At 31.5% G+C, this 11,305-nt stretch overlaps 2 protein-coding genes across 2 annotated transcripts in view; both read right to left on the bottom strand.

Annotated features, from left to right (window-relative positions):
• The window catches only part of LOC105129818 (ankyrin repeat domain-containing protein EMB506, chloroplastic-like), a 2,310-nt gene extending 354 nt beyond the window's left edge, over positions 1 to 1,956 (bottom strand). Inside the window, exons 1-7 of the mRNA XM_011032050.1 lie at positions 1,483 to 1,956; positions 1,263 to 1,342; positions 1,003 to 1,101; positions 826 to 924; positions 625 to 723; positions 439 to 537; positions 7 to 364 (exon numbers count right to left, since the gene is read on the bottom strand). Of these exons, the coding sequence (XP_011030352.1) occupies positions 260 to 364; positions 439 to 537; positions 625 to 723; positions 826 to 924; positions 1,003 to 1,101; positions 1,263 to 1,342; positions 1,483 to 1,864 (963 nt within the window). The 5' untranslated portion in view covers positions 1,865 to 1,956 and the 3' untranslated portion in view covers positions 7 to 259. The remainder of the gene's footprint in view (positions 1 to 6; positions 365 to 438; positions 538 to 624; positions 724 to 825; positions 925 to 1,002; positions 1,102 to 1,262; positions 1,343 to 1,482) is intronic.
• A 4,326-nt stretch (positions 1,957 to 6,282) lies between these two features.
• On the bottom strand, positions 6,283 to 11,115 carry LOC105129817 (mitotic checkpoint protein BUB3.2-like). Its single transcript, XM_011032049.1, has 9 exons — positions 10,634 to 11,115; positions 10,420 to 10,550; positions 10,153 to 10,235; positions 9,101 to 9,367; positions 8,582 to 8,657; positions 7,775 to 7,855; positions 7,014 to 7,092; positions 6,834 to 6,934; positions 6,283 to 6,757 (listed from the first exon to the last, which is right to left on the bottom strand). Exons 1-9 carry the CDS (start codon positions 10,754 to 10,756, stop codon positions 6,670 to 6,672), a joined length of 1,029 nt encoding a protein of 342 aa, XP_011030351.1. The 5' UTR covers positions 10,757 to 11,115; the 3' UTR covers positions 6,283 to 6,669.
• Positions 11,116 to 11,305: the final 190 nt, after the last annotated feature.

Here is an 11,305-nt window from a genome sequence, read left to right as displayed (position 1 = left end):
TCAGCAGGCTTCTTCACCTCGGTGCAAAATTACTTTGCCCAAAGATTGATTGGGCTTCACCGTGCAAGTCACACGGTTTACAAAGCAACGTTCATTCTTGGACAACACAGTGGAGTTTTGAACCCCAATAAAACTCATACACGATAGATGAACAGACCCATTCAGAATCTGCATACACAAAAATAGTCGATGCCCTTGAAATGCACAGCAGCTTCGTATAGTCTTCTGCTTGTATTTACTGTCAAGGTTTCTGCATCCATTATAATTCCCTGTTGGCTGGTAAAACCTTCAGTAACTTTGCAATATCAAATGACCTAAAGTCTTTGCCAAAGCATAAGCTAAGATCCAGGGGTGTCATTCCATCCTGAAAAAACAAGGAAGCAATTCAGCATTCCTTGGAACAATTTTTCCTTCAAATATAAAATCGCAAACATTTACCTTAGTTCTTCTGGTCTTATCTGCACCATTGACCAACAAGACTTTAGCTATATCTCTATTTCTGCTTTGGACTGCAATGTGCAATGGAGTCCATCCTTCCTGCAAGAAATGTTATAAAATTTCTGGGGACTAGAATATGATCAATTGAACAAAGGGTTCAGAAAAAATTTGGAAACTTGTACTGACATTATCCGCAGCATTGACATCAACCTCGTATTTTATCAGCAACTTTACAGTTTGCATTGCACCAACTTGAACTGCATAATGCAGAGGGCTAGCACCATCCTATTACAGGGATAAATAAATGGCAACAAATGTTCCTTAGAAATGCAAACAAAATTGAACAGGGGCAAAAAACACTTGCTACAATCAAAATATTAACCTCACCCGATCTCTGATATGTGGACTAGCACCTTTTCTTAAAAGATGACTAATAACAGCCTCCTTTTTGCCAATAATTGCCTTATGCAATGCCGTGAGCCCATCCTATGTCAACAATTTCAACTTAAGATTTATGCTCAAAGTACAAGCTATAGACAGAATTCAATAAAGGAATGAACTCACATTATCCTGGTCATCAATATCTAATCCATCATCAAGCAACTTGTCCATAAATTTTATCTGTCCTGATAGAGCAAGGGTCTGGAGTGGATTCCATTTTGCCTGAAAGGAGATTTTGCATGTTTACTACTATTTTTCTCCTAGCCCATATGCTCTAGTAAATGGCAGCGAGTCAATATATATAAACGCTACTTCTTAATGAAAAAAGAAAAACACATATTTCAGAAGGAAAATAGCTCTAAAACGTTATCATCATAGGTTACAGTTGATATTTTGCGGAGATTAGGAGATGCATTCTGTTGGAAAATTGCTCTCTCTTCTGATCCCAAAAGTTGTTCAACCTCTGCAGTGGTTACAGAACAACGTCAAATTCATTCATTGGGTAAAGAAAAATTTCACCCCTAAAGGAATAGGAATGTTCCACTTGAGAAAATGATAGCATAGCACTATTAAAATAGGGGGAAAGAGAACAGTGAACGCCACCTTTGATAAGATCCTCCCCGTAGTTATTTTCTGTAGTGGAGTTAGTGACAGTGGAAGTAGCTGTGACAGAATTCTTTTCTTCCTCCAAGTTACTCTCAAAATCCAAGTCATTTTCTTTCGCTTCTTCTTCATCTTCTTGGTCATAATCACTGCCGCTTCCATCATCAGGATCTTCCCAAACTCCGTGTTTTGTCTCCAGAGATGATGGTGATGATGCCCATTTTGACCCGGTCGCGTAAGTACTCACTCTTAAGCATTCCTTAGAAATAAATAATGGGAATCTTCCAAAACTTAAAAGGGGAATAGAAGAAGAGTTGAAAGAAGAGAATCGAGGGAGTAGATAACTGGAATGACAAGTCACTGTAACTCCGGCGAACGCCATGATCAGCTAACGAGGTGTGCGTAGGCGTGGAAAGAACGAGATGGGGACGAAGATAACAGATGACGCGAAGGCTAGTTTAAAGAAAAAGCAGACGACGAGAAGGCTTTTCTGAGAAGGATATTTTGAAGGAGTTCGAACTACAGGTCGTTCAAAAAATAAAAATCTTCCCATATTAAATTATAAGCAACGCAACTGCCGACTTATAAAATAAATATACTTTATAGTAATATAATTATAAATAAGTATTAAAAAAATAAAAATAATTCTATAAAAAATCATAATAAAAAAAATTATGTAAAGAAATATTATAACAATTTATAATATTTTATGAAAAAAACTATAATGTTCACCCTACATAATTTAGTTTTACTTATAATTTTAATTTTTAACTAACTCAACATCAAAGAAATAAAATTTATAAAGATAATTTTAGAAGAAAATAAAAATAAAACATATGGAGAAAACATTATAACAATCCATAGTAATTTATGAGGGAAGTTACAGTATTTTTTACATATATTATAATTGTAATTCTTAATTAGTTTAATTTTAAAAAATAAAATCAACAAATATAATTTAAAAACATTATAAAAAATAAAAACAACAATAAAAAACCAATATGGACGAACATTGTAATACTCCACAATGTTTTAAAGAAAAAAATTATAAAATTAAATTCTCAATTAACTCCATATTAAAAAAATAAAATACAATTTTGAACAAGATCATAAAAAAAAAATCATGTGGCGAAACACTGTAGCAATACATAGAATATTTGTGAAAAAACATTACAGTTGTAATTTTGCAACTAACTCAATATTAAAAAAATAAAATTGATAAATAATTTTAAAAAAACTCATAACGAAATAAATTATGTGAGGAAATATTATAGTAATTCATAGTATTTGAAAAAAAAAACATTCCAAAGAAAAACTTTTAACCAGATAAATATTAAAAACTAAAATTGACAAAGATATTTTTATAAAAAAAAATCTAGAAAAAAACCAAAAAAAATGATAAATAATTTTGAAAAAAATCTTAACAAAACAAAATTATGTGCAGAAACATAATAGCAATTTACAGTATTTTAAAGAAAAAATTATAAAGTTAAATTCTTAATCAACTCAATATTAAAAAATAATCAATAAAAATAATTTTATAAAAAAATTATAAAAAAAAAACAGTAAAGTAATCAACAATAATACATGCAGAAAGTTACAATATTTCAAAGTAATCAACAATAATACATGTGGAAAGTTACAAAACTTTCTCCACTTATTTTAGAATATTCCTTAATGTTTCAGGTTTCTTTATATTTATATTTTATTTATATGATTTCATTGGTAAATTTTGATATTTTTTATTTTTATTTTAATATTATTTATTTTTATTTTCATGTTTTTAAAATTTCAAAAACCATGATAATTAAGAAAAAAAAAGTACCAATATTGTATGATAACGTTACGTCTTACGTGTAACTTAAGAAGGATGTTTTACATCATTTAAGGTTATAGTCGTGTATACATAAGAAAATAATGGAAAAATAAATTGATAAATTTTTAGGAATTAATAAATTTGTACAAAGAATTTTATTAATATTGATCATTTTCTTTAATTAGAGGTGAGGTTGAATTTATAAAGTAGTGTGCTTAAGTATGCAGTAATTTAGAAGTTATGAAATGTACAATAATCAATTAATGTTTTTTTTTTTAAGTTTTGGTTTTTATATATAATTATTGATATACAAATTACACTTATGAATATTAACCATCATACTTAAAATTAGTTATTTGACATGTGATCCGTCTTGGGATGTAAAATATATTTTAAAGAAAAAATGGATATAGAAGGTATTTTGATGTTTATATATATGTGTGTGTATATATATATATATATATATATATATATTCAAAACATAAATAAAGAGATTCATATAAATATTTAATTAGATAAATTGACAACCATCTATATAAATAAATGAAAACAATAGTTAATAATAAATAAAAGAGAAATTAAAAAAAAATTAAAACATGAACATAGTTTAAGATGTTTGATCCTACAAAATAAAATATTTATTCAATTGTGTTTATTAAAATCAATACAGAATAATAAAACTATAAACACACATAATATTGAATAAAAAAAATTATGCAAGATCGAACATATTATAAATATTATTTAAAAATAAGTATTTATTATTATGTTTTAAAATAAAGTCCATTTATATAAAATAAAAAAATTATAGAAGAATCAGAATAATATTTTAAAAAAGTAAATACAAAAAAAATATAAAAAAAATTCATTGAAAAATAGCCTGCAAAACCAGTGATTTAGATCATGAAACTAGAATAAACCATTAGAAAAGAAATTAAAGATAACCACAAATCAATATTTTTTTAAAACAAATAATTTAGAATAATAAAAAAAAATGTTGATCATTATTAACATGTTAAACATATAACCTGAGTTATTAGATCTAAAGCACTAAAAATAAGACAATTATGAGGTCCAAACCCCAACAAATCAAACATCAAATGATGCAATTAAAAAAAAAATCAATTGCATAAAAGGATATAAAATAAAAAAATTAAAATTAAAATTAAAAGAATAAAGATAAAAATCAAAATAAATTAGAGAGCAACCAATTTTTTTCAATTGAAGGGTTAAATTGAAAAGAAAATAACTTTAACACAAAGAAAAATAAAATCAAAAGAATGAGGCCAAATTAAAAAAAATAAAAACAACATAAAATTTGATTGAAGGATAAAATTAAAAACTAATAAAACTTATAAAAAAAGAAGGATACAAATTAGAAATAATAAGGACTGAACTAGAAAAAATAATATATGACAAGTGATAATTGAAGGATTAAATTGAAAATAAACAAAATTTTTATAAAATAATTAAGAAAAAAAATAAGTTAAAAGAATGAAATTGAAACACTAAAAACAAAAAGGATAAACATGTATTTTTTTGGGTAAAAGAGAAAAGAAGAAAAAAACCATCACATGTGACAAACCACCAAACATCTACTACCATGCGCGACACCAAAAAAAAGAAAACACGTGATGCTTCCAACAACATAGTAAAAAAGCAAAGTTGATCACTAAGTAGTGATTCTCACCCCCTCACCTGTTAAATGACACAGATATCACCTATATATTGGCATGTAAAGAGCATGTACTAATAACTTTTAAAAATAAAATATAATTTTTTAATATAAAAAATATCAAAATATCCTTTATGGTCCTTCATGCATCTATAAACTATAAAAAACATGTGTGAAAGAATAAGAATACTCTTAAATGCATGTTTTAGTTTCTGTATTTTTCTAAAAGTAAAGATATTTTTTTACTGTATTCTAAGAAACAAAAGACAAAAATACTTCTTGTTAACAATTCTAAATTTTATTAATATTAAAAATAAATAAGTCATTTTACTATTGGAAAAAAAATTAAAGACAAGAATACTTATTAATAATCTTTTGATAACCCATGAGCCTTTAAAAATCCCAGATTGCCCTCAACACAAATGCTTCTAGTAGAGGGTTTCTGTTAATGATTGATAAAATCTTCATCGTTATTATACACAAAACATTTGTATCTATAATAAATAAATATATAGGCAAATATCTAGTTAAATCTAATAAGTTTTATATAATGAACCGACTATAATAGATACAATATTAATAATACAACAAAGTACTCATAAGACAACAAATAACTAGCATTGCCAATCATTATGAAAAAGGTTTATTCAAAAAGCATTTGTCAAATATACTTTATCATGTTTAGGAGCACGAGCACGATTATACTATAACTTGTATTTTTAAATTAAAAATAAATCAAAAATATTTTGATAGCTGTGATGCAACCAGTGTTTCTAATCAAGCCCTTATCCAACGTGCATGCTTTTTATTGTGTGAGCATATCGTTTTCATCAAAATGTTCATCTACGCCTTTGAAATGTGTTCAACACTATCTCATCATCTATTCTTTCCCTTAAAAGTTTCAGTTAAAAATAATTATTAATAATAATAAATAAAATAAAACAAAACCAGGATTGTATTAACATGTAGGTGAGAGATGAGCTTAGAACTGGTGTTTTCCATTTAAATGACAAATATATCTCCAAAATAAGTGGCAACAAAACAAAACCATCAATTTTTCAAGCATTCTACAAACAAAAACCTATTTAAATTGTATCCAAGGAACGCAACCCTGGTTAATTTAGAGATAGCGATTATTTTTTATGTATTTTTTATTTAAAAATATATTAAAAAAATATTTAAAAAATAATTTTTGACACCAACATATTAAAATAATCTAAACACATAAAAAAAATATTAATTTGAAGAAAAAAATTAATTTTTTTTAAAACATTTTTCAAACGTAAAGACAAACAAAAACTTAACTGTGTTTGTATTGGTAATACCTTCGGATTATCATTTCATTGAAACTGGGCTGTCTAGACATTACATCCAACATAATCATACAGAACTTCTTCCTCGGCTGCTACTCTTGCAAAGTGATAAGAATGCGTTGCATGGTCACATTCTATTGTTATATCTAGGAGACTAGATAGATGAATAATTACAGAATCCAAAGTTCTAAGCACAGACCTACACGATCACTTAAAAAGAAATGAAACTACAGGGTCACTGGAAGCGGAAAGGTGATCCAACTTGATTCAAGCATGAGCACACATCAAGATTTGAAAGCTTCATAGGAAACAAAAACGCCTAGAAAACCATGAGATATTGCACATCCAAGATTCTAGTGACCAGTGGTATTCGAAGGGCTCACTTATGCTGGGGGGTTGGGGTAAGCTTTCGGCTTTGGCTTCACTTCTATTTCATTTACACTTCGTACAAAGATAGCATCTGGCTCATGGCTGGAAAGATGAACATGCAACAATCAGAGAAAACATGGAAAGAGAAATGGCGAGGTAAGATTAGAATGACTCTTACGGTTTATCTCCCTCTTCATAAGTGTAACTTGATGCCACAGCCAACAGACGGCCATCTCTGCTAAATGAAAGTGCGGCAACACTTGATGGATACTTTGAGTACTGAAAAGAGCAAAATTGTAACAAGCTATAAACTTTCCGCAAGTAAATTAATACTGTCAAATGTTCTGTAAACATGAACCTGATATAGTCTCTTTTTGTTGTTCCCGTCCCATACGTTCACAAAACCATCACAACCTCCAGTTGCAAATGTACCATAGCTGCAAGTTGAGCTTCGATGTAAGATAAGTGACCAAAAAATAGTAGAAGAGAAACAGGCCAGCAGTATGACTGCATGCCAAACAAAACATCAACTTCAGTCATCGTAAGCTCAAAAATGGAGAAAAGAATCCAGCTTTCATCTTGATCAAGACATAATTACTTGGATGTTTTCAATGAGGTTATGTTAGGCAAAAATATTAGTTACGGGGCTTCTGAATCCTACAAACAGAATGAGTGCTCCTCTCTAAAAAAAAAATTCATCTAATTACTCAACATGAGAACTTGTCAGCTAGGAAAAAGTTGTGAATGTCAGCTAAACATACACTAGAGCTTCAAAATGCACATGGAATGGATTTTGATGTTCATTTTGCTTTGGTCTTACATATCATATTGTGGTTTGGGTTCGAAGTCCATCTATTCATACAATTTTAAGGTAGGGTAACCTTTTGCTTAGCCAACCCTGCCCTTAAACAGCAAGTGCAAGATACGCCATTTATCATGAGCAAGTTACCATAGCATAACATGAACAGAGACAGAATATAAATTGAGAGGCTGCACAATAAACAAAGCATGCATTACATGATAAAAATCAACCTTTGGTGAAAATCTGAACTTTGTTTATCCTTTTTATTTTGTCAAAAGCTCATAAATTCAATGCATGAAGAGTATTCAGAAACTTACACGGGATGAAAAGCAATGGCATTTACAGGATAGACAATGTCCCTTCCAGCCTCAGATTTTCGATGACACTTGAACGCATACCTGCACAAAGTTTCAACTCTATCAAATACATTGAATGATAGATAAAGGATATTATTTGTTAGTATACATGGGCTGCCTTCATTTTTGCACAGTTGTAACTTTTACCCTAAGTGCATCCATTTAATGACTAGTTAACTTGATACAAATCACACATGCATACTACCATCACCAGATTATGGAGAATTCACATTGAAAATGATACCATGAAAACCACAGCATTTTTTGATAATATAGAGTGCACACCACCTGAAAGTACAAAAAGCTCACCCCACAAAAGGTGAATTTAGTGCTTAGTCTACCAACTTTTCCATATACCAAGTCAATAGTGACATGACACATGGATTGATTCTTACCCTGTAATGAAGGGTATTCACTTTTATACACATTTCATATCATTATTGACCTAGTCTCGGATAAGTTGATAGACTACAATCTACCTCACAGCTTCTCCCACAGAGGAGGAGCTATAGGGGACAACCAAAAGTTTAATTGTATTGTACCGTGTGAATTTCTTTGAAAATACCCATTAGTGCCTGAAATTGGCATGGAAAAGGAGTAAATTAAACATCTATCATGCAACATTAAAAGTGTTCCAACCAGATATTTACATAGTCATCTAACCTAAAGACATGAAAAATCATAAAAAAAAAAAAGTATAAGACTATCAGGGAAAAGACAAATCAAATTTGCAAAATGCAGCATGGTATAGAGGAAAAGGAACCATACTTTTTTGCTTGACTGGCCTCTGAAGGATCAAAAAATTCCATTGCAACTCGTCCTTCAACAGAACTGAGAGCATATCCTGCATCATGTAATTCAGGTGAAGAAGAGTCATCCATGAGAGAGCTCCAAAGCAACAAAAATTCATGACATAGATGAAAATCATCACTGCATGTACAAGGCACTTTCCCTGCCAATAATACCTTATTGAACTATTTGAAGCAAGAGGATGCTATTCATGGAAGAGCAGAACATAAAACTTAACCATACAAGTATATAGAAGATTCCTTTGAACAACTTTCAGTTTTAGTGAATTTTTCAAGATTTATAGCAAAACACAAGCAACTAAAAATAGCCTCATGATAAAGCAATTCAAGCAAGTCATTGCACCAACAAACTTAAATGCAGTGCAAATAGAATGGCTTGTAATTGGGAGGCTGCAGAACTAGCATATGATTTCACCCACCATAAAATGTAGCAACAAAGACAGTGAAAATGATGTCAGTTCAGTGTCATGATCAATACCTGTGCCATTGGGATAGCACCGCACACATCGCGTTTGATATTTCAGAGAGGATTCTCTCCTTTGCTCAGGTAGAGACATATTTCGCAGATCGTAGACATTAACATGTCTTCCTGCAGTAGCTACAACCAAACGATTTCCAACAAGAGACAGGGAGTAAACACGCTCAGGTTGTGGATATGTGCCAACAAGAGTGCGCTCTTGCCCACTAGCTCCTCTGGGATCCCAGCACTTCAGTGTTTTGTCCCAGCTACCAGTGATTACTTGCCCTGTAGTCAGGGAGAGATGGTAAAACAAGAATTAAAGAGAGGAATGTGCCATAATCTTTTTATAAGTAGAAATCGTTCCCTGGTATTCTATATAATTATTTCAGTGGTGGAATTCTTCACAACCTCATTACAAGTCAAGAGAGCGAAGGCAAGCATGTGAGCAGCATGATATCTATAAACAAATCAACTAACATAGCTGAACATCTGAAAAATAAAAGTTCAATGAGCACAAGAGAGCCAGTAACTACAAGTCATTTCCTGCAGCTTTTTCTTGTAGTCCTGCATGTTTTTTTGTCTTTAAAGCTTAAAATAATTTTTAAGCTTTGCCCATGTGTTGACTATTTATCTTTTACCTTCCTAGCCTATTTTTCTTTTGATTGACTGGTTTTAGCATTTTCAAATATTATTCTGTTTTTTCTGTTTCAGGATCTCATTTGTGCATTGCCGTACTTGGGATTGCACATTTGCAACCCTAGGGCCTGTTACTAAGTATACCTTTACCATGACTGACAAAGATATCCAAGTAAAAAGTAATAATCAATTATGCAAACCATTTAGTCCATGCAAATAGACAACATTAAAGCACAACAGATCAAGCTGGACATATAAACATGCATCAGCAAGATCAAACACTAACAAGTGGTAATTAGAGGCGGATTGTCTGAAAAGTTGGACATCCGAGAGAGTGTCAATGAGACCAAACACTAGCAAGCTATACACACCAGAAGTACCTCGCTTTCAAAATTACACAGCTTGTCAGACAATCATAATTCAAGCACACCTACCTGCTGCATAAGAGTACTCGATGCAGCGAACAGGTGCATCGTGCCTTCCCAGAATATCCTCCTTTCCGTGGTTAAAAACCAACCTAAATCATCAAAATTAAAAAAATCTAAACCGATTTAAAAAATAAAATCTCTAGACAGTCTTGCCATAACATAATACTCAAAGTCAATTCCTAAATCCATAAATTTTGCAGTTTAGCATAAAATCTGCTTCAATATACCTTCTCGAGAACCAAACAAAAAAATAGTGGAAATCAACTAACTAACCGTCGCACGGTATTGTCCCCGCTGGCACTGAACCCAGAGGAATCGTCGTGGAAGCAGCAATCAAGCACGGCACCACCGTGCAAAAACTCTCCTCTCAAAGCATTAGCACTGGCGTCGTATAACCTCACAGTCTACAATAAATAAATAAAAATCAGATATTGAGTTATTCAGTAAAATTTGAAGATTGGAAGTGACTTGATTGGTGAGGGCGAACCTTGTCCCACGAGGAGACGAGTAGGAGATCGCTGTGATTGGAGAATCGAAGGTTCGAGATACCGTCGGTTGGTGGATTCGAGAGTTCACGGCCGGAGAACGGTGGCGGGATGACAGCTGTCATCGCGTGATTGTACGGAGGGATATTCAAAAGAGCGTAAGAAAGCGGGTGCACTGAGTGTTAGGGTTTTGAGGGGGAGTAAAGGGGGAAGGAGATTTGAAAGTGCGAGGAGGGTAAACCTTAACTTTCACCCGTTTTCTTTTTTTGGATTATTTTGAGGAGGAGAGAGGGGGATTTGAATTTTTAAATTCAAAATAAGATTGGGGCAGGCAACGGTGATCTACTTACTGATGGATTCATCAATAGTGATCGTCACGGTTTTCAATCTTCCATGTTCTTCCGCTTCTTTTGTTTTGTTTCGGAGTCTGATTCCATTTATAGCTCCGAGAAAACTACAGATCAGTACGCACCTTATACAGCGCTGTACAACTCAGTTTCCATTCTTCAAATCCTTGCTAAAACTGGCATTTAGTTTATTACTAATTGATCAAAAAAATATCTTGCACTTTCTATCAACATGACCTTAGTCCCTAACCCTTTCTTTAATCTTATTTAGATCTTCAATCTTTCTTTTTTCTGTAATTTCATCCCTATATCCAACTTGTTAAGTTT

Source organism: Populus euphratica, unplaced genomic scaffold, assembly GCF_000495115.2.
Source record: "Populus euphratica unplaced genomic scaffold, PopEup_1.0 scaffold34.1, whole genome shotgun sequence".
Lineage (NCBI taxonomy): Eukaryota > Viridiplantae > Streptophyta > Magnoliopsida > Malpighiales > Salicaceae > Populus > Populus euphratica.
Note: the sequence above shows the minus strand (reverse complement) of the source record. Positions and strands in the feature narration are given on the sequence as shown.

What these genes read in the sequence shown, in the direction of transcription:
- LOC105129817 (XM_011032049.1), bottom strand. Translation starts at nt 10,756, where the DNA reads ATGACAGCTGTCATCCCGCCACCGTTCTCCGGCCGTGAACTCTCGAAT. An exon ending in CGAGTACTCTTATGCAGCAG is followed by an intron (nt 9,368 to 10,152) that starts GTAGGTGTGCTT and finishes CCCTGACTACAG; the next exon opens with GGCAAGTAATCACTGGTAGC. An exon ending in ACAAAAAGAGACTATATCAG is followed by an intron (nt 6,935 to 7,013) that starts GTTCATGTTTAC and finishes TGCTCTTTTCAG; the next exon opens with TACTCAAAGTATCCATCAAG.